Below are 23,759 nucleotides of genomic sequence, written 5' to 3' on the forward strand. Positions count from 1 at the left end.
AAATCTTTTTACCAATCAAATCCAACATAATCCCTTTATTCTTTAATTTTTCTCAGCCCGTGCTCTAGTTCCTTGCCAGGCTCGATGCTCTGTTATTTACTTATTTTTATATATTATATTTGCATTTTCCAAAAAAAAAAAAAAATCCAACATAATCTTTTTTCCCATCCAATACAAGATTTAGTTTGACACCTCTAGCTCAATACTAGGTTCGAGTGAATATCATCTGTTACAACCACCAATTCCATCAACCAATAACAATAATATACAATATGGATTTTTCATGGATGGAGTTCACTTGTATATGTAAGTGATTAAAGTATTGTTATTAAATAATATAAACATATGTGTATATCATATATAAGCCCAACAATCATCAATTTAAACATTCTCCAACAACGCCACAAAACCCTAGTTCATTCCCAAATTAAAGAATCGTGAATACATGATTACTTACCTTTGATTGAAGTTAAGAAATGATCATGACTTGATACAAGGGATTAGAAGCTCTGAAGATTTGATTGAAGTTTATCGGATGATCAAGAGTTACTACAAGGGATTAGAAACTCTCAAATTTGGTGCATTTACCTAAAATCACATATTAAACCCTCCTTTCACCTCTAAAATGAAAAGTGTATAGAAAAAGAAAGAGTATGCCATTGTTAGCAACTTGATATCAATTCTCATTTTGAGTCAACAAAGGCCTATACAGGTCGCACGAAGCAGCCCCTTGTGGCTGTTTGGACAACGCATACCGAGCCTAAATGACTCTATTTGTTGTTCTGGTCGTGCCTGGTGTTTCCTCACAGAGATGCTTGGGTCGCACAAGAGGCTAGAAAATAACATTTTTCCAATTGTTTCATCAACCTTTACCCAAGCCTAATGGTCCTACAAGCAAGCATCAATCCAAGACATAATAATAGCATATGAAGGGCCAAATGTCTAGAAGTGAAATACATACATGGAAAAAGTCTTCAACAAAACACTCATATTTAGTTCTGTATGACAATTAGCATGGTGCACTTACTAGAGGATTAACATATCTTTATGACATATATAAGGAGGTCTAAGGTTAGGATGCTACATTACTGAGAAAGATAATTTGGGATGATTTTGCAATATAGCTTGAAGATCATCGAGTTTTAATGAAGCACATTGTATATATATATATATATATATATATATATATATATATATATAAGGATTGAAAGACATTTTGGTGGAAGATATCCGAGGGAGGGATGGTTGGTTGTATATATTGGGCTTCATTGAAGATTGATTTAGGTTCTTAAGGTATTTCGTTTGTTTGGTCCGACGATTTTGGCGCATAGTGCAAATGTTACCCAATGTCGAAGCTCAAGGTAACATTTATGCTATTGTGTTGGGAATGCGTTTATTCCATTAGGAGTGTTTTTTTTTGGTGGGGGGGGGGGGGGGGGTTGTAGATGCATTACTATGAAGGTGGATTGTTGTAATATGTGATGTGAAATGTTACCATTTCATGACCCTTGTAATCTTTGGAGACGATCGACCTCCATTACATGTTTGATGTTGTGTTGTCGGCACCGACTGTTTGGCACTCGTCTAAGGCAGACGGACTTTTGGAATTACAAATGTTTTGTTGAGCTTCCCTATTCAACATTGAATGTGTTGAATAAGACAATGATGGGTATTTTTAGCCCTGCCAAACTTCTAGATTGCTGGTTCTTCATTTTGTTCATTTATAAATGATGTTGTAACCTCCGTTTAATTATTGATCAATAAAAAAATAATAATAATACACAATCACCCCGATTGTAAATGACTGTTTATTGTGTGTTGGGTTATGAGCCCAAATATTTGATATCTCTTGGGGTTTGCTTTGTGCATTAATTTTGGATATATTTGGTTTCTTTGGATAAATAAGTCTTTTACCCATTGGTTCATTGGTAAGAAACAAACTTCACTACATATATGGGTAAAGCAATATAAATAAGTCTTTTACCCATCATCGTTCCACAATCATCATTTTTTCCAGCATTATAAATCTCATTTGTTTTTTTATGTAAACCGGAAGCAATAAAAGGAGGCCTCATGTGCTAAACCAAATCTTGAAAAAAGATAACTCTTTCATTCTTATATATAGTACAATTACAATTTTTACCTCATCATCTTATCTTAGTCTGTTGTGTGGGACTCCTCTACCTGGCTGGTCATCACAAAGCTTGGAAACCTCAAGGTTATGTCCCTGAATTTTAAAAAAGAAAATGATGAAATGAAGACCAAAGATCAAAGTTGTATGTATGTATGTATGGCTTACATTAAATGAGGAAGAGTCATGTTCTTCAACAATGAAGGGTTCTTGTCTACATATTCTTTCCATTCCTCTTGGTCAATCCGACCATCACCTTTGGTATCTGCTTCTGTAAATGTCTGAATAACAAACAAACAAACAAACAAACAGCCATCACAATTCACAACCCAAGTGTGTTGACTGTTGACTTCTGACTCTGTTGAGTTGAGGTTTCCAAACAACCAATTATTTATTACCTTATCTACCATTGATTCGATTATATCATCTGATAAATCAAGATCAGATTCATTAAGAAGAGCCGAAACCATCTCTTTCAACTGTTTTCCATTCAAAAAAAAAAAAAAAAAAAACATTTTCAACCGGTAAAACTAAAACACACAGCAAACAGATACCAAGTTAAAGTTACCTCCTCTCGTTCAATGAAACCAGTGCGTCTTAGATCATATAATCTGAATGCATCTGCAAAAAGATTGATATCACTTTCTAATCATTCTTATTCGAGCTATTGGGTCTTCCAAGAAAGCAGAGGAAAACTTGTTACAAATGATTAAAAACGCAAAAAAAAAAAAAAAATTCTCACACAAAATTTTGTCTGCTTGAGGAGCTTTTGGATGAAATACACCCAACGAACGGACAAACTCGCTGAAGTCAATATGGCCACTCCTATTCACGTCAAAAAGATCAAATATCTACAAAACCAACACAAAAATTTTTATATTGACCATTGATTGATGTTTGTTGATGATATCTAATACTAGCTATAAGATCAACAATATTGTTTGTCTTGTCGTTGGAAATAAAAATACACTTAATTACAGTACTACTTACCCGATCTGCAAACAGGTTTCGTTTATCATAATCCCTGAATAATGCCAGGTGGAATTCATCCTGTCCAAATACAAACAAAATTAATTATTTGCATTGAGAATATTATCTTTAGCTTCCAAGTTATGTATGTATATATATATATATATATATATATATATATATATATATATATATATATATATATATATATATATATATATATATATATATTATACCTTCCCTATAAGCCCATCATCATCAACAGAACTGCTTAGTTTCGAGAATAGCTCGTACAGAGCCTCCACCTCATTCTCAGTAACTGCAACACTTGAACTTTGCATTGAGTTATTACAACGCAATTCATGCAATGCCCATCAATACAGCAACTAAAAATGAAAAATTAAAATATTTTGCAAAACTTACATGGGGTTTCGGCAGCAAGTGCAACAGGATCAAAAGAAGGTAACTTTCTGTAGCTCTTTGGAGGAGTTGAACAAAAACAACCCATGATAATTGATATTGATAACAACAACGCTCGACTTCTTCTATATTATATCACCAAATACTTTTCTCAATACAAGATTCAAAAAGAAAGACAGCTGCATAATCTCAAACAACCCTCCAAACCGACAACAGCTTTTGATAATAGTTACTACCACACATCCGATCTGATGAGCTATATTCCTGTAAATAACTAGAAAAAAAAAAAAAAAAGACCCTAATTGAAACGGGTAATGAATGAACACCAATTACAAAAAGGAAACATCATCTTTTAATTAACAAAAAAGCCACACAATTATATGAACACTGATTCAGTGGAGCTGGTAACAAATGACCTAATTTCAGAGTATAAAAATCATTCATTCAAATGATAATCATACATTAACCAATTCACCATTAAAAAGCGACTCCAATAATGAAATATCAAATATTCATCTACGCATGACCATAAAGATTAGCATTATTAAATCCAATACACTTAAAATCCGACAAAAAGAACACACAAAATCAATCAAAATAATAGATTAATGTTTAAAAAAAAAGTAGGCTAAAAAAGGTATATTATCAGATAATCCTAGCATCGATCAATTTAGATTAATCCCCAGCGTGTGTTTCTCAATAAACATCATCATAAGAGAAACTTACATTTATTCGTTTCGATTGGAAAGCGTCGTAAACTATAGACGACGACATTGATTTGGCTGCAAAATTACCGTTTTCCTGTGCGAAGATCGAAGATTTGAGGGTTTTGCTTGGTCTTTCTGAAAATGATGTTACCGTTAAGTCAACGGAAGACCCTTTTTCAGTGGGTTTCCACCGCAAACAAACAAATAAAGAGTAAATTACATGAATAATCCCTTTAATGGGGAAATATGCTTTTTTTTAATTCCTAACGCTATTTTTTTTTCCCAATCGGACAGTAGTTAAATCCCTTATTTTTTTTCGTCATTCACACAAGTAAAATGACTATTTTACTTTTATCAAATATATTATGCTAAAAGACACCCCATATTATAATATAAACACCTTAATTAATAAATAACCGATAGTGTGGTTTTTTAATTTGTAAAAAACAAATATTTACATTGCGGTGTGGTTATGCATTACATACCACATCACTCTATGATATTTTAAATAAATAATGTATATTTATCAATTTAATATCTATAAAATATATTACTATTTTTAAGTTTTTTTTTTCTTTTCAATTGCAATATACTAAAAAAAAAAAAGCCAAAAATGAGATTTTATTTTCAAGATTTAGTTTCAAGAATTACGAATTGTATATTTAGCCAAAAAAATATTATTTATTGGCCATAATTTCGATATTTTCTATGTTAGTCGTTAACTCACTACAAAGTCGTTTTATATTTGTACGGCTTATTAGAAACCCAAGGAAATATTACTATAATCCATCAATTTTATGGTTTTTAAAACCATCCAAATGTAAAAACCGCACCATATTTGTTGCGGTTTATAAACCGAACCGAACCATATAGAAATCGAATCACACTTAAAACCGCAAACTACACCAAAAACAAAAACCGAACGGTGCGGTTTAACAAACTAAAAATCATTCTATGCGGTTTTTGGTGCGGTTATAGCAAAAAAACACACAAAACCACACCACGCTCACCTCTACTTATTTCTTCCTCTTTTGTTGAAAGTTCGCGACTCTTTATTCCTTTCAACTTCAGCCACATCCACTGCTCAAATCAGGTGACTCTTTAAAATACCAAATAAAAAAATACTATTGAGCTTACTATTCTATAAAAGGATATAATATTTATAAATGTACATGTTATTGTCATTATCTTTGTTTTGTCTTGGACATTATCTTCATCTTTGATATTGTCCATTAATTATCGATCTCGATTTTAATAGGCTCTAAGTTCAAAAGATAATGAGTTCCGCTATGCACCTCTATCCCTTTAGTGCCAATGGTAAAATAGGCAGAGTAGGTAATAATTTGGGTTTGATCAAATTATGTAAATGTTAATTACAAGTCATAAAGGGTAAAGTTGTATTTGTGTCAGTTTAATACTATAAATAACTAATATTTTAAAATGATTAATAATAAATCAGTTAATATACATTTATTAAATTAATTGCAATTTTGGGATATTTTTACTCATATAACATCGTAACATTTGTTTTATTTCAATTTTTAGTACATTTGTTTCTTAGAACACCAAGATATCTAATGTAATTCCCGAGTTGTCAGGTATAAAGTTTAGCTATTATTTCAATTAAAATCAAGGACTGTACCATGAGTATGTTGGGCGTACACTAGGTACGCACGGTGTACTCCTTTGCATGTGTGTATCGGGGTGACCCCTACGTACGATGAGCGTACCCATGCGTACGCAGAGCGTACTCAGGCCAGAGGCAAACCCTAATTTATAGGGTTTGCACCCAATTCAAACTCATTAAGTGCCTTAAGACCATCACCTTATCAACCTCCATTGCCTTTTAAGTCATATCTCAAAACCCTAATTCATTTTCCCTAAAGTTTGACATTGTGTGTGTGTTTTTGGTGTGTGTGGTGCTTAGAGAAGAAGAAGAAGAAGAATAGTTATAAAGAAGCATTTGATCAAAAAGAGCTTGTAGATCCAGAGGTTTCTCATCATTTCTAGCTTCTACCTTGATGGCTTCATGTGTTAGTTTGTAGTTTAGGGCTTATTTCTTCATAAAATGGTCATTTAAGGTGTTCTTGAAAGTATGAGCTACTCCAGAATGTTATAATGTTTGATCCTAGTGTTTCTTTCTAACGTCCCTTGAGCATAAAAATGGAGTCTTGATGGATTAAGTTCAATCATGCAAGGATTGAAGGTGGTTTCATGAAGATAATGTGGTTTAATCCATTATTTTCCCCATTAAGACATGCAAAAGCATAAAGTTGACAACTTTATGGCTTAATGCACTTTAACAAGCCTAGATCTAAGATTGTACGTTGGATCTTAATTGATCAAGACCTTGGGTTGAAGTTTTGGCCAATTGCAGCGTACGTTAGGCGTACCTTGGGGTACGTTGCATGTACGCTTCTTGGTGGGTTTTATGCAAAACAAGCAAAACTTAAACTCTTAAGTGTGCATGAAACCCTAATAAAGATATATGTTTTCTCTATTGAATCTATAACTATGAACTTAGGGGTTTTTATGACAGTAACCCTATTATGTTTAATATATGTTATGAAGCGTAAAAGACATTCTCGGAAGTAATATGGAAGCTGGAAGCAGGAATGAAGAGCTTAGGCAAGAAGAAGACACAAAAAGAATGTTGCTGGACAGCTTGACTCCTCGTCAGTATTTTGACCATATCTCATGACTTGTAACTCCGATTGACGAGATTCAAAATGATTTGAATACTAGACACAATTTTGGACAACTTTCCTGTTTTGAGAAAATGTTGATTTCTTGATAAGCACGGCGTGGTGATCCCACCACGGCATGGTGAATGGAATCTTCGCGATTCTTGACAGTGGCTTGGGGAATACGGGATAAACACGAGCACCATGACGCGGTGTCTTTACCACGTCGTGGTGGCCAGATTTTAGGCAAGTATATATATCCGAACATTATGACGAATTGGGGGACTTGGAGGTGATTTTATGGAGAAGTATTGCGACAAAAACCCTTCTAAGAACCCTTTGGGGTCGATTTTGAAGCTAGGAATTCGATTGGAGCAATGATTCGCATCTACACATTGGGTTTGCTTAGTTTAATGATGTTTAACTTGGTTTACCTTATGTTTATGTGTTCATCAGCTGTGATTATGGGCTAAAAACCCTTGCTTTCGTTTAGTTAGATGAAACCTAAAACTATAAGTTACTTTCTTACTTTGTGGATTATATGAATTTGGTTTATGCATGTGTTGCTTATCATTACATAACATATTAAATTTTGTAACTTTGTTCCTTAATTTCAAGTGTAGTGTAGCTTAGTGACAATTAAATTACATTAACTTGATTACCTAGTGATTTAGTGACCATTAAATTGTTAGAGCTAGGATCGAGCAAATCTTAGATAAGTAATAAAAGTAACAAATTAGCTATGCTGGAGAACATAATTGTGACCATAATTGTATTTGCTTAGATAAATCTTACATAGTCCATCTATAATGAATAAATAATTTGTATTTTGCTTGTGTATGACCATACAAGGTAGTTCATGAATTGGTGAAAATATTAGTAAATTTGGATTTGAATTGCTAATTATATATAACTTGGTAACCAACTTCATTAATCCATAAATAAGAACAAACAATAGGAAAAGGTGGATTCGAAACTAAATGAAAGTGTTTTTAATATATTGATTACAATCGTTTTTAGTTGAGTGCTTAATTTTTTCTGAACTTGTAAAATCAGATACCCCCCCCCCCCCCCATTTACTTGTTTTTCTTAGTTTAGCGTTTACTAGTTATTTTTAGTAATTAAATATCGTTCCCTGTGATCGACACCCGACTTACCTAAACTATTCTATAATTCGACTAGGTACATTGCCTAGCTGCATTCTGGCTAGTTAAGTTCGTCAGGTTATAAATTTAAAACTAGATAGGTATCTTTTGAAATTTTCAAGAACTAATCAAGAGTAAACCGTTTAGTTATCACTAGCACACGATCTTAGGTTAACAACCTATCGTGTTGAAAGTACATTGATCAGTGTAGGTGAATTTCTCAATAACCTGGAAGCACTGGTAGGCCCTTATGTTGTCGGATGGCAAAAAATTAAGAATAAGCAGGTTCAGTCCATATGTGTTTGGATTTGTCATAAACCTTGTCTTATGATAGTGGTTGGAAATGACAATTCCACATGGACAGGAACACATACACCATAAAAATCTAAGTGACAAGAGGTTTCTCTCTAGTTCATGAAAATGATTGTGAGGAAACGCTTTCACTAGTAGATTTTGAAGGATTAGAGTTAGCAGCTATGGTAATTTCGTTCTTAAATTCGAGTATGATTACGAAATCCCTTTTCATAGTTCGAATTGTGAGAAATGGCAAATAGTTTGAACATTCGGGACTAATTGTTATGATTTCTGAAAAGGTTTAGACACACACATAGGCTGTCTAATGAAAGGTGTATGAGCTTAAGAAGTCTAGATAGAGACTTATCAAAGCACCAAGTACCAGAAATCTGAACTTTGGTAAGAAAATCAATGGGTATTGATTTCTAGAAGTCCAACTGATTTATGAGTACATGTCAAAGCTAGTGGAAGCATAATTGTTACGCTGGTAAGAACATAATTGTTATGCTAGTGGGAGCATAATTATTATGTTAAGTGTTGCAAGTTAGCAATGCTATTTATAGGAAACAAAGTTCTAAATTTGCGAAGTTGCATAATTTGGAAATTGTTTCGCTATAGTAAGTCTTAATGGAGAAGGCATTTATACTTCATTTCGAATCTAAAAGTTTAGATTGAAATTTTAATAGAACTTAGTCATGAACATATATGAATGTCATGTTGAAATGTTTCAATATAGGAAATTTTATATATATATATATATATATATATATATATATATATATATATATATATATATATATAGGGAAATGATCAAACGAGAACACCTAAAAGGTTGAGAACGCGAGAACATATATATTCATTTGTAATTCCATGTATTCATTTGTGGAGAAATGATTAATTTTTACGCACAGTCAACATGAATATACTTTTTCTCTTCAATTGAAATTAAAGGCTTAAAAATTTATCATTTATCCACAAATGAATACATGGAATCACAAATGAATATACTTTGTTCTCGCGTTCTCCACCTTTTTGGTGTTCTCATTTGATCTTACTCCTATATATATATATATATATATATATATATATAATAGCAAGATACTAGTCTAGTATCATGTCTTAATTATGAATCGTATCTCATATGCTTTGGGTATTGGATCGATTACATATGCTATAATATTCACATGTTATTTTTTTTTCAAATGCCTAGCGCATTAAGAGGGAAAGGGGACAAGAACCGGATATGACTAAAGTTGTTAAACAACTGTCAAGGACAATCTAAGGTTTACTGTAGCACCCGGTTCCTGGTACGTAAATCTTATTTGAGCATTTCCCTTCTTTTAGCCTTGGACTCGGCGAGTCATAGGTCCAACTCGCCGAGTGGATGCGGGACCCGGGACACGTTTAAATTGGCGACTCGGCGAGTCCATATCCTGGACTTGGCGAGTCACAGCTGTTGGATGAAACCCTAAGTTTCAGGGGTTTGCACCCTATTTAAACGACTTATCCGCCCCAACCTCGCCCCCATTCACCCTCAGAGCCCTGTATCTCTCTCTAGCCTTGCTTCCTTGTGAGTTTGAAGTGTTTTGTGGTGTTCTTGAAGTTTCTTTGAAGGAAAAGAAGAGGGAATCAAGAAGAGGAGAAGGAGGCCAAGCATCTCTGTGTCATTCCAACGTTTCCCCTAAGGTATAGCTCGTTTCCCCTCTGTTTTTAAGCTTATTGTCCCTTATAGCTCCATTAAAGTCATTTTTGAGCCATTTCCAAGATTGTGTATGCTTGAGGGTTTGTAATAAGTCGATTGGCCTCTAGATCTAGGCAAGATTGAGCTCCAGGAGCTCAGATCTGTTAGCTTTATGGCCCCATGTTGCTTGTCCACCCTAGATCTACCCTTTTGAGGCATTTTGAGCCCTAAAATCCTTATTGGTGAATATCTACACGTAAAGTTGGAAACTTTACGTGTGATTCGTGTCCTAGAAGTCCAGATCTGTGAATGGCATGGACTGGAATCGAGCAAATCCGTGTATTCAATGGGTGCATGGCAACGACTCGACGAGTCGTTCATGTGACTCGGCGAGTCTGCTCGCGAGTCTCTGAGTTTGTCCCCTTTTCGTAGTGTCGAGTGAGCAGTGAGTCACGGGGTGTGACTCAGTGAGTCGGAAGCTGAACTCATCTATGGAGGTACTCGGCGAGTCAATGCCCTGACTCGGCGAGTTCAAGGCAATCTCCTTAGATCAAGAACAGACTCGGCGAGTTGTTCATACAACTCGGCGAGTCGCAACATAAGTGTTCTTCGGATGAAGATGGACTCGGCGAGTTGTTCATACAACTCGGCGAGTCTTAGCATAAGTGTTCATCGGATGAAGATGAACTCGACGAGTTGTTCATACAACTCGGCGAGTAGGATGAAGGGATTGAATATCAGTTTAGAAGGTGAACTCGTCGAGTCATCGCTTAACTCGACGAGTAGGAACGGGATTCAGGGCAATCGTTTGAGTAAGGACTCGGCGAGTCGGGTCAACTGAAAGTTGACTCTGACTTTGACTTAGGGCATGATCAGGGGTAAAATGGTCATTTTACCCAAAGGACAGTTAGTAGTGTTTGATTGAGTATGTTGTGGGGATTGCAGCCGGAGGATTTCCGGAGCAGCAGCAGCAGCAGCAGTAGACAGTTAGTTCCCGATCAGATCAGCAGCTACTTCGAGGTGAGTTACCTTCCAGTAGCGGTGGGTCTACGGCCACAATGCCGGCCCACCAGGAGGAGTTGTATGTTAGATGATTGTCTTTGTGATATCATCTAGGTTTGCTACTACCTGATATGTTATATGCTGGCATGATATGTATATGTGTTAGTTGTAGAGTTTGGTTGTTAGGACCGAAGGGTAGGTCAGACACCCCAGATATGTATGACAATACGTGATGATATGTTTGCATGCTGGATTGTTATGTTATATGCGATAAAGGTAGTAAGAGGGGACTAGTCCCCGAGGATCGGTTGTTAGGACCGATGGGTAGTCAGCACCCCAGAATGGCTTGACACGGGTAGTCAGCACCCCAGAATGGCTTGACACGGGTAGTCAGCACCCCAGAATGGCTTGACCGGGTAGTCAGGCACCCCAGAATGGCCTGGCAGTATGTATGTTATGTGTTTGTATGGTATGTGGTACGATGGGGGAACTCACTAAGATTTGTGCTTACGGTTTTCAGTTTTGGTTTCAGGTACCTCCTCAGCTAGGGGAAAGGAGCCGGCGCGGTAGCAGCATGTCACACATACACTCTCTGGTTTCCGCATTTACAAGCTTCACTGGGATTTGTACTCTGATATTTTGATTGGTTGTATGATTTGGCTTTTAGACATGGTTCACGTTGTGTTATGGTTTGATCAAACAATGTTTTTAGTTATTAATATTTTCTAAAGTAATGTTTTAAAACAAAATTTTTGGTCGTGAAAATTGGGTCGTTACAAGTTGGTATCAGAGCCCTGGTTTGAGGGATTCGGAAACACCTTCGGGAGTGTCTGAACTCAAATCGAGGGATTAAAAGATTTTCTAAAAGAAAATGTTTTCTAAAAATTGAGAAAAGAGTTTCGAGAAAGAACGAAGTGTGTGATGTGCGCGACCGGCCGAGCTTAAGTAAGTATTCCCCAAAGTACCCATACAAGTTTATGTTATGTTTATCAGCTTTTGTAGAACAGCATGCTAGAATAGGACTAAGGGTCTAGGAGTGATGCCTTATGTGCCTGCTTTATGTGTTTCAGTTGTATAAGAATTGCATGCTAGATATTGAGTGGATAGTAAGTAGGATAGCCTGATTAGGTTATGCCTGATAGTATGAGTTTAGCACTTTATGCTAGCTCAGTTCCTGTAAGCAGAAAGAGTTGATTGAGATTGTTACCCTTGTCTGAATGCTGCTTGCTTCGTGCTATACGGAACTCTGGTTAGTGGGAGTTAGCCATTAGGCGAATGCATCACGTCACATGTGTGCAGGGTTGAATAATCTTAGAGTGTCGGGTTTGATCCTACTGCGTAGCTCTTGTTTGAGTCCAACCGTTGTAGGGACGAGTCGGGTACTCGAAAGATTATCTGATCCTCGTCACATGTGATGGTATTCGGGTAATGGCTAATTGGCATTACAAGGAGGCCTGCAGCAGCTGAGGACTGGATAGAGTAGAATCAGAGATTTTCCTAGGGCAAGCCTAGGATGAGTATAGTAGTGATCAACAGTAGTGAAAGGGATCTGGTGGAGTCGAGGCATTCCTTGAAGAAGGTACGGATAGATGTGGAAGGTAGTATGGGCCCGTACTACTGAAAGCAGAGGATCCGTACCCGAACCAAGGAAGGCCAAGATAAGACCAGGGAACTTGTAAGTAGCAGTGATCCCTCAGGAAGTATCAATATCACTAATGATTGTATTATGTACTGCAGAATGGTGGTACTTCGATCGAGGCCGGTAGATGGCGGTTCAGGAGAGGGGTCAGGTTCGGGATCAGGTTCCAATCCGGTTGATGAGGGACTACGCGAGTTCATCGCGTCAGAGATCACCAGAGGCATCCTTGAGTCGACCCCCATTCTCTTTGGGTCGATCAAGGAAGGGATCATGGAGTTGATGGAGGATCGCCTTCGGGCATTCCAGAGTGATATGGCATCTAGCCAGTCGGGATCTCGCACACTGTCCTTCAAGGACTTCAGGGGCAGTGGTGCGCCGGACTTCCATGGGGTGAAGGACCCCATTGCTGCCAGGCGATGGATTGCAGACATCGAGTCTGCACAGTTGACTAGCTTCTGCCCCGAGGGGTCGAATGTGAGGTATGCAGCAGGGTGTTTACGGGACCGAGCCCAGGATTGGTGGGAGTCAGTGGGTGACTCGTTGGGAGCCTCAGTTATCGAGGCTATGACCTGGTCGGACTTTGTGACCAGGTTCAGGGCAGAGTTTGCGCCGGCTGTCGAGCTTCAGCAGCTGGCCAGGGAGTTTCTAGACATGAGACAGACGACGGAGACTGTGGCGGAGATCACCACCAAGTTCCGGTAGAGGGCTTTGTTGGTGCCCCAGTATGCTGGTGACGAGGACATGAGGAGGACTCGTTATCATGATATGCTACGAGCTGACATCCGGGAGCATGTTAGCTTTTCGGCTTGCCCTACCTTGGACTCTATGATTCCCATGGCAAGGGAGAGGGAGATAGATTTGGAGCACATCCGGAAACGGAAATCAAAGGAGGGTCAGACAGGAGGGGCTTCGGGGAAGAAGCCCAAGGGATCAGATAGTAGGCCGAAAGGCCAGTCAGGACCGAGCCGCTGCAGAAAATGCGGCAGGCCGCACGAGGGGGCGTGCAGTTATTCATACAAGTGCGGCAAGACTGGGCACATCAGCAGGGATTGCACTGCTCCGGAAGCAGTTATTCAGACATCAGAGTTGCTGTGTTTCCACTGCAACCAGAGGGGCCACAAGAAGGCCAATTGCCCCAGTTGACAGTTTCAGCGCCAGTGAAGGCGCCAGCTCCAACGACCCTGCGGATCACGGATGGCCGACAGGGCAAGGCAGAGGCTCTAGTGGTGAGGAGCCGAGCATTTCAGCTGACTACCGAGGAGGCACGCGCCGCACCCGATGTGGTGACGGGTATGATTCTTTCCCTCTATCTTATTTTTATGATGTTATGTTATTGATATGTGCTCCGTATGTATATGTATGCATTAGGATCGTTCCATGTGAACGGCCTTCCAGTTCAGGTGTTGTTCGACTCGGGTGCGTCCCGATCATTCGTTTCCCTTGCACTTAGCAAGAAGTTTCATGAGTCATCAGGCGAGTTAGATTGCCCTTTGGAGGTGGAGATTGCTGATGATCGATCGGTGCGAGCATCGATGGTATTTCGAGATTGCGTGCTGTGTTTGTTTGAGGAGCGCTACTTGGTAGATTTGGTTCCCATTCCGTTGCGTGGGAACAAGGTGATTATAGGCATGGATTGGCTGAGCTCTAATGGGGCGGTTATAGATTGCGCGCAGCAGCTAGTGCGGGTCAGGACCCCAGGTGGGGGAGAGTTAGTAATTCATGGCGAGAGGCCGCAGTATGGACCCGCAATATGTTCAGCATCGAGGGCGAGGCGTTACCTTCAGTAGGGATGCGCAGGATATGTCGCGTATGTGATGGATACTCGGGAGGCGGGTAAGGCGACAGTGAGCGAGGTTTCGGTGGTTCGAGATTTTGCAGATGTTTTCCTGGAGGAGCTTCCTGGGATACCTCCGGAGCGACAGGTGGAGTTCAGGATTGACCTTGTTCCTGGTGCGGCCCCGATAGCCAAGGCACCGTATCGGTTGGCTCCTCCTGAGATGCAGGAGTTGTCTACACAGCTGCAGGAGCTGTTAGACAAGGGATTCATTCGACCGAGTAGTTCACCCTGGGGAGCCCCGATTTTGTTCGTGAAGAAAAAGGACGGGTCGCATCGGATGTATATAGATTATCGGGAGCTGAACAAGGTAACGGTGAAGAACCGTTACCCGCTCCCGAGGATTGATGACCTCTTTGACCAACTTCGAGGAGCATCTTGGTTCTCCAAGATTGATTTGCGTTCGGGTTATCATCAGATGAGGGTCAGGGAGGAGGATATGCAGAAGACCGCGTTTCAGACGCGTTATGGCCATTAGGAGTTTGTGGTGATGCCGTTTGGGCTCACCAATGCTCCTGCCGCGTTCATGGACCTCATGAACCGCGTATGCAGACTGATGTTGGATCGGTCTGTGATAGTCTTTATCGATGACATCTTGGTTTATTCCAAGACTCGGGAGGAACATGAGGAGCATCTGAGAGAGGTGTTGGAGACCCTGAGGAGGGAGAGCTTGTATGCCAAGTTCTCCAAGTGTGAGTTTTGGTTGCGCGAGGTGCAATTTCTCGGACACCTTGTCAACCAGAACGGAATCCTGGTCGATCCGGCCAAGGTCGAGGCCGTGATGAGATGGGAGGTTCCGAAGTCTCCATCTGAGATTCGGAGTTTCCTGGGATTAGCAGGCTACTATCGGAGATTTATTCAGGATTTCTCCAAGATAGCCGTACCCCTGACGCGGCTGACGAAGAAAGTCGTGGTCTTTCGGTGGGGACCCGAACAGCAGGCTGCGTTTGAGACGCTGAGACAGAGACTGTGCGAGGCGCCGATCTTAGCCCTGCCAGAGGGCGTGGAGGATTTTGTGGTATACTGCGACGTGTCCATTTCTGGGTTGGGCGCGGTACTGATGCAGAGGGGGCATGTCATTGCCTACGCTTCGAGGCAGCTCAAGCCTCACGAGGTGAACTACTCGACGCATGATTTGGAGTTGGGGGCGGTGGTTTTTGCCCTCAAGATTTGGCGGCATTACCTCTACGGGGTTCGGTGTACCATCTACACGGACCACAAAAGTTTGAGGTACCTCATGGATCAGCCGAATCTGAATATGAGGCAGCGTCGGTGGTTGGACGTGGTAAAGGATTATGATTGCGAGATCCTCTACCACCCGGGGAAGGCCAATGTGGTGGCCGATGCGCTTAGCCGCAAGGCGGCGCCGATCAGGGACGTTTGCATGAGGATGATCGTGGTGACTCCCCTGTTGGAGCAGATTCGAGGGGCCCAACAGGAGGCTATCAAGGAGGAGCATCGGAAGAGTGAGCGTGTTGTGGGTCAGGTTTCCTCCTTTGATTATGATAGCTGAGGACTTTTGACATTACACCGTAGGGTGTGGGTACCGTATCACGGAGGCGTGCGCCAGATTTTGATGGAGGAGGCGCACATGTCCCGATTCTCTATTCATCCCGGGGTGACGAAGATGTATAGGGATCTTCGTCTAGATTATTGGTGGCCCTGCATGAAGCGGGATGTGGCATGGTACGTTGAGCGCTGCTTGACCTGGAGGAAGGTCAAGGCCGAACATCTTGTAACAATCTCCAGTGGAACGCTTTGTAATATCGTTGGTTAAGTCTCTATGACTTTGGAGCCTCGACATTACAAAAGGATCATTGCAAGAAAGGTTAGACTCTGACACATTCTATTAGTGGAAAGAATTTGTATTCTTTCACTTATAAGGATTAGGGAATTGTGAAATGAGCATCATTGGAAATGTGTTCATTTGATCTAGTTCACAAGGAAAGGACCATAAATAAACATAGTGTGCATGCTTGGAGTGTGGGATGACTATTGTTATAATTCAAGTATTGAGTTGATTAGTCGAAACAGAAAACAATGAATAAGGTCTTATTAATATGGTGATTAAATAATAAGTGTTTTATTTATATTTAAAAGTTTTGAGACCATATTGGATTAGATTATTCTTGTGTTTCACTTCGCATCTTTTACTTCCAGAATAACTAGGTTATTCAAACATCCACAGTCGTTCATACTTTGGAAGTAAGTAGTGAATTAAGATTGTCATGAATTCGTCTGTAGATTGTCTAAGTGCTTAGACATAGCACAAGTTTGCTACAGTGTTCATAAGTACTCCTGAAATAGGATTTGAGTATTGGATTAAACCCACGCTCATGTGAATCACTTCATGGATTTTATCACGAGTTATTGTGAGATGATAATGTCTTATATTCTTGAAATGGAGAAATATAGTTGTTGTTTACAAGTCGGTTGCGCATTGATAATACGTAAACACATCAGTAACTTGATGTTATAAAACATATTGTTGTGTGCGATTTGATGAGTAAATAGTACAAGCATATGAGTCAAAGTTTATCCATTCCTTTTACCCTAAATGGGATAAAAGCGATATATGTTGGCCCTCGATGATTTAGTGATGACACCCTAAGTGCTTGGCCAAGCCTGGACTAAGTTGGTGTGTTCAATTGTAGTCTGAGTCAATCATCATAAATTGAAAAGTTTGGAAACAAACCTTGGACAGAGAGAATGATTATAATCCATGTCTCATGTACATACGGTATCTTGTAGAACGGAGGAATATTTGATCATTTATCTAAAGGACGCGTTACTGATAAGATCAGAGTTCGACATCGGCTTTTGAAAGCTACGATTGTTGATCAGATTCTGAAGTCATACTTGCCATAATAATTATTAGACTTATCCAAGTGGGAGACCGTTGGATTAGGTGTCTAAGCTCATAACTATATTTGGTATGTACTTGATTTGATTATGAGCATAGTCTTTTTGGGTTGCCTTCAGTCATGCAACTTGATAGGATGACTAGTGGAGAGAGAGAGAGAGAGAGAGAGAGAGAGAGAGAGAGTAGGATTTATTATATGAATAGTAAATTGGTACTCAAAATGATTTTATTAATATATTACAAGATTAATATATTATTTGGAAATCATATTATTAATTAGTATTTAATCATAAATTAATTTGATATTAATTTTGGGATTAAAGGAACTGATTAATAATAGAGGGACTGTTTTGCAAATCATTGATAGTTGCAAAACTGGGTTGATGGACTTCATAGAGTGGAGTGGACGAAATTTATGGGTAAGCCCATAAGATTTCGTCCAAGGGCTCTAAAGAGGAGGTCCATGGGCTGCTTAAGCCTTAAGCAGGAATCGGGGTTTTCTCTAGAAACCCTAGCAGCCCACCCAACTATATAAGGAACCCCTCTACATGAGAATTTCAGCCCTATGCTTAAGAAACCCTAAGGATAGTCAATTTTCACCTCTCTCCAAGTGCACCATAGGAATGTTGTAATGCACAAAACCCATCAGCTATGTCTATGGCCATCAAGGTGGAAAGGAAACTCTGACCTCGCTCCACTCGAAAATCAAATCCCACTCTCGCGACTTCCCAAAAATCATCGCCACCCATCACACCCATTAAAACCACCATTTACCCTTCAAATTCCAGACCGAGAAGTAGCTCTAGTTACCTTCCCAACAACCGACCTACTAAGATTCGAAGACTAACTGATCGAGAACTTCAAAGTAAGAAGGCAAAGGGCCTCTGCTACCGATGTGATGAAAAATGGAATCCGGGACATCGCTGCAAGAAGAAGGAACTTAGTGTGCTGTTTATCCACGAAGATGAGGCTCGGGAGGAAGAATCGCCACCGAAATTGGAGCTGGAACCCACGCTAGAGACCCCCGAAAACACAATTTTATCTGGAATTTGTTTGAATTCAGTTTTGGGGACAACCAACCCAAAAACTCTCAAATAAAAAGGGGAAATGGCAGGAGAAGAAGTTGTGGTTCTCATTGATCTTGGAGCAACACATAATTTTTTGTTTGACCTTGGGAACTTCTGATGTAATACTTGGGGTATAATGGCTAGAAACCTTGGGACCAGTAACAACCAATTGGAAAACACAACACATGAGATTCCAGATAGGAGGGCAATGGGTAACTTTGAGAGGCGATCCATCCTTGGAACGAGCCAAGATTTCGTTAAAAAACATGGTTAGAACCCTCGCGTCCATGAGAGGAGGATATTTGGTTCACTATAGCCTCATGGAATTGCAGTCATCGATCCCTACTTTCCATCTGGTCCCGCTTATTTGGAACCACTGTTACAACAATATGCTTCTGTATTCTCATGGCATGGGGGAGAAATGGGTTGTTGTGGTATAAAGGAAGGTTAGTTATTCCTTAAAATTCGAATTTTATCAATACGCTACTCAAGGAGTTCCATGACTTTATTATTGGATGACACGTGGGTGAATTCAGAACCTACTAAAGACTGGCTGGGGAGTGGTTTTGGGTTGGTATGAGGAAAACAATTCAGAAGTATGTTCAAGGCTGCCACGTTTGCCAAACACAAAAATCCTTGAACACTCATCCAGCGGGCCTGCTACAATTGTTACTAATCCCGGAACAAGTGTGGGAGGAAGTCTCGATGGATTTTATAGAAGGGTTGCCCAAATCAGAAGGGTACAATTCAATATTGGTGGTGGTTGATAGACTCACTAAGTATTCACATTTTATAGCCCTTAAACACCCCTATACTGCACTCACCCTAGCTGCCACATTCATCAAGGAGGTAGTAAGGTTACACGGGTTTCCAACCACAATTGTGTCAGATAGGGACAAGATTTTCATGAGTCTTTTATGGAATGAGCTTTTCAAGTTGCAGGGTACGCAATTACTAGAAGCACCGCCTACCACCCGCAAACGGATGGACAGACGGAGATAATTAACAAGGTGTAACGCCCGGGTTTCAGAGCTAAACATTTTTGTCAATGTAATAGTCTAGGTCAACTCTTGTAACTCTTTTTGAAGTAATAAAGATGAAATATTTGAGTATTATGTGAATTATATGTGTTTATTATTTAATTATAAATGTATAATTAATAAAGAATAAAAATGAGCGTCAAAATTAAAGTGTGAGATAATCCCGATATCTCTACATAAAGTTGTAGAATATGTCTCAAGGTTTCCGTGCATATAAGGAACGCCGAAATCCGAGTTATAACGAAGAAGTTATGACCCGTCGAAGTTTCACGACAGAACCGACACGATACCGGGAAACGTGAATAGTGAATTTACGATAGAGCGAGATTTAGCCTTAGTGATCTAAACGAAAGTCGTAGAATATGTTAAACTAAGAACATCGATAAAAAGAACGCCCAAATCTGACTTCGTATGAAGAAGTTATGAGATTTTAAACAGACCAATCCTGTCCCGGCTTGTTAAAAAATATAACTTTAAAAATAAAGTCAAAATTAGCCGACGGAGTCTAAACGAAAGTTGTAGAGTACGTCTTCACCTACGCGTGGATATAAAGAATGTCAAAAACGGAGTTCGTATGAACGAGTTACAAATTATAATAGCATATTTACGTATTAAAATAAAGTATAAATCATGTATACGTACACATATATATACATATGTATATATCATTAGAAAGGTATCGACGATGCGGTCATTATAAGACTAATGTTGAGTTCTTTCGACATTAGTTTAGTACAAATATCATTAAATCCATTTATAATAGTATTATAGAGGGGTGTTTAGTTGTTTATATAACTAAAAGGTCATTAAGTAATTATGGAGGGTAGTTTGTGAAAATTCAATTAGTATAAATAAGAGCCTTGGGCTCTCATATTTCTTGCACCATTCTCTTGATTCAAGAGTCTTTCTCTCCTTATCCCCCGAGCATTTCGGTCCCTCGTGATTCGACTTCTCTTTCTGTAGCTTAGTATAGTAAGATGAACGCTGAAGCGCTGCACGAATCTTTCTTAGAAAGATTCAGCGACGAAGTTCTGCCCCTGCAAAGCCCGAGTCCTAGCTAAAACCCCCTTGTAAGTAAATTATGCTTACCTTATTTTAATATAGCTTATATCTAAAATTAGTATTGTTATTATGAACTTATAATAAATATTTGAGCTATTATTATAACTTATATAAGTGTCGTTATAATATTTTTTTTTAACTACTCGCGGTACGGGGAATCTGGTTTAAAGGGCCGCATAGGGTTGTTGGATTTCAGAAGTGCTATATGCCAAAATGGTCCTGCCCTCCGGTGTTTTATGTCTGGCCCCCGTCTGTACATAGTGGTTGGAAAATATTGTTTAACGCTTATATAATAATAATAATACTAAGACTAATAGTTGGTCACGGTAAATATTAGACTAAAATTTAGCAATAATAATGCTAGGTTTCGTCGAAGGAAAATAGAATCGTTAGAAGCAAGCGCTGCCCGATTTTGGAATCATCACCTTAACAAGTGAGTGCATAGTTACTTTCAACTTACACATAGATATGAAGTATTTTATATAAATTACGTGCTATGTGTGCATATTATCTGAATACTTGCTATCTATGCCAGATGAACGTTGTTATACATGTTTTCAATGATTTAAACTGTATATGTATTTTATATCTACGAAAATGTTGGGGTAAAACATGGGTAGATGCAATAGGTGATGTGTGATAAAATGATGAGAGGCCTCAATGTTGATGTTGTTGATTCTGTCATCTAGCGGAGTATGGATGACGACCACGGACTCTTCTAGACAGTCCAGTGGAACACTAGCAGGCTCGCAACCTGTAGGTGTTTGTGAACGATATGTTCACCGGTGTACTCCATCCCCCACATGGTTGCCTTTAGGGCATTTATTGCTGAGGAATCCCCTTAGCAGTAGTGTCCGTCCCAATGATGATCCTTAGGCTAGGTCCCTTATGATAGGTGTTTAGGGACGTAAAGTGAGGATAACGGGAACGGGTAATCGGGTTATTGTTGATCGATGAAATTAATAAACTTATTTATTGTGGGTTGAAAACCCTATGTGCTCACCAGGCTCCCAAGCCTGACCCACTCAGTTTTATGTATTACAGGTAGTGGCGCATGAGCATAGGTGTGATGTTTTGGACGAGGGATTACGGATATAGGCCTGTAGATATGAAATAATGTAGTAAGGCTTATATTGTACTGTTTATGCTTTTGATCTGTACGAACATGACATCCCGAGTCTTTTAATGAAATACATTTCTATGGAAATGATTTTGATAAATCTTTATCATATTTTTGTTTTGGGACAAATTCCGCAACACTTTCATTTAAAATGTAACTCTGATTTTTAAACAAAGCATAAACAAACCGGTCTTTTCTGGCCGTGATTTTGGGGATGTCACACAAGGCGGTTCAAATCTACCTTCGTTGTTTCATTCAAGAGAAACCAAAAACATGGATCAAGTGGCTACCTTGGGCGGAATTCTGTCACAACACAACTTTTCATATAGTAGGAAAAACCACGCCTTTCAAAGCCTTGTATGGGCGTGACCCCCCCCCCCCCCCCTCGGGATCATCAAGATTAATAAGGGTGACACAATTGTTTCAATTGTAGAAGATCAGCTTATGGAGAGGGATGCAATTCAGGATGATTTGAAGGCTCACTTGCTATAAGCTCGGCAGAAGATGAAAAGAATGGAAGACAATAACAAAAAGGACGTCAATTTTATGGAAGAGGAATGGGTGTATCTCAAGCTGCAATCGAACAGGCAATGGTCCCTTGCTAATAGACCTTTTCAAAAGTTGGTAGCCAGGTTCTATGGACCCTTCTTGATCACACAAAAAATGGGAAAAGTAGCGTATAAACTTCAATTACCGGACACCGCCAAGATTCATCCCGTTTTTCATGTATCTCAACTCAAGAAAGCTATTGGGAGTCAGATTGCAAACCCCACCCTACTAGCCCATATGACAGAAGATTTGAAGTTGTATTGGACTCCAGAATCTGTTTCTGGAGTACGCGTTAACTCAGGGGAACAAGGCTAGAAAACGGAAGTGTTCACTAAATGGAAGGAAGTTCCAGAATTTAAAGCTACTTGGGAAGACTTTGCCACCATCTCAGAGTCTTTTCCAGATTTTAACCTTGAGGACAAGATGGACCTTTGGGTGAGGAGTAATGTGGTGCACCCACCACTCAAATTTACATACAAAAGGAAGAAACAGAAAAAGGTGAATGGAGGGACCACTAACGATGCCAGCATCGTTGTAGAAGTAGTGGAAGAGCAGGGGCAAAATGGGAATATGTTGTATTAGTTGTCATTCCCGTCTATTTAAATGAGGGATATATCCTTAGCTGAGGAGAACATTGTCATAGAAGTTTCTATTCCTTGGGAGACTATAACATCTCAAATCGCTACTACTACTATCATTTATTTATTTCATTGTAATGTTATCAGTTTATTGAAGAGTAATACGAAATCTCTTGAATCTTCAATGTTTGTTATTGCTAGTCTATAACAAAAGGTGCAACCCAAAAGAAAAATAACCTCCCGAAGAAGAAGATACGATTGTGTTCTACAACTTTTATCAACACAATGCCAAGACCATCTTCATCTGGCATTCAAGTGAGCGGTTGAATCATTAAAAATGACTATTTTGGATTTATGTTTACTTAATAATTAACCGATGAGTATATATATATATATATATATATATATATATATATATATATATATATATATATAGTTAGGTTCAAATGTTTTCACTATCTATTGTGTGCCTGTATGATTGATTCTTGACCAATCATTTTAGTTATTTTAAGAAAATAATTAATGCTTATTAAATGCTGAAGATGTAATTAATACCTATTATATCTTCAACATGTAATATGCATTAATTACTTTCTTAAAATAACTAAAATGATTGGTCCAGAATCAGTCATACATGCACACAATAGATTGTGAAAACAAAATAACCTAACCCTATATATATATATATATATATATATATATATATATATATATATATATATATATATATATATATATATAAAGGCATTGTTTGGAATGATGGAGGAGAAAGAACAACAGTGAAGCCAAATGGGGGAATTCGAACAATTGCATGCTCCTTCCATTGAGTATCGATATAAGAGATGATCCGCTTGAATATGTACAAGAAGCCAAGGCAATAATCGATCGGAAGACGACCATCTTTACATTCTCAATACTAGACCTGCTTCTTAAATTCTTCCGCATCAAGGTCATGTCATGTCATGTCATTCATC

The 23,759-nt window shown here is 39.0% G+C and overlaps 1 protein-coding gene across 1 annotated transcript; it reads right to left on the minus strand.

Moving 5' to 3' along the window:
• Positions 1–1,993: 1,993 nt before the first annotated feature.
• LOC145061610 (calcineurin B-like protein 7) lies at positions 1,994–4,420 on the minus strand. Its single transcript, XM_079009143.1, has 9 exons — positions 4,247–4,420; positions 3,524–3,794; positions 3,337–3,419; positions 3,122–3,181; positions 2,874–2,982; positions 2,700–2,752; positions 2,530–2,610; positions 2,300–2,412; positions 1,994–2,227 (listed from the first exon to the last, which is right to left on the minus strand). The coding sequence occupies exons 2-9, from the start codon at positions 3,606–3,608 to the stop codon at positions 2,158–2,160; spliced, it is 654 nt and encodes a 217-aa protein (XP_078865269.1). The 5' UTR covers positions 3,609–3,794; positions 4,247–4,420; the 3' UTR covers positions 1,994–2,157.
• Positions 4,421–23,759: the final 19,339 nt, after the last annotated feature.

The sequence above is a fragment of the Lactuca serriola genome, chromosome 7, assembly GCF_051521515.1.
Source record: "Lactuca serriola cultivar US96UC23 chromosome 7, Lser_US96UC23_V15, whole genome shotgun sequence".
NCBI lineage: Eukaryota > Viridiplantae > Streptophyta > Magnoliopsida > Asterales > Asteraceae > Lactuca > Lactuca serriola.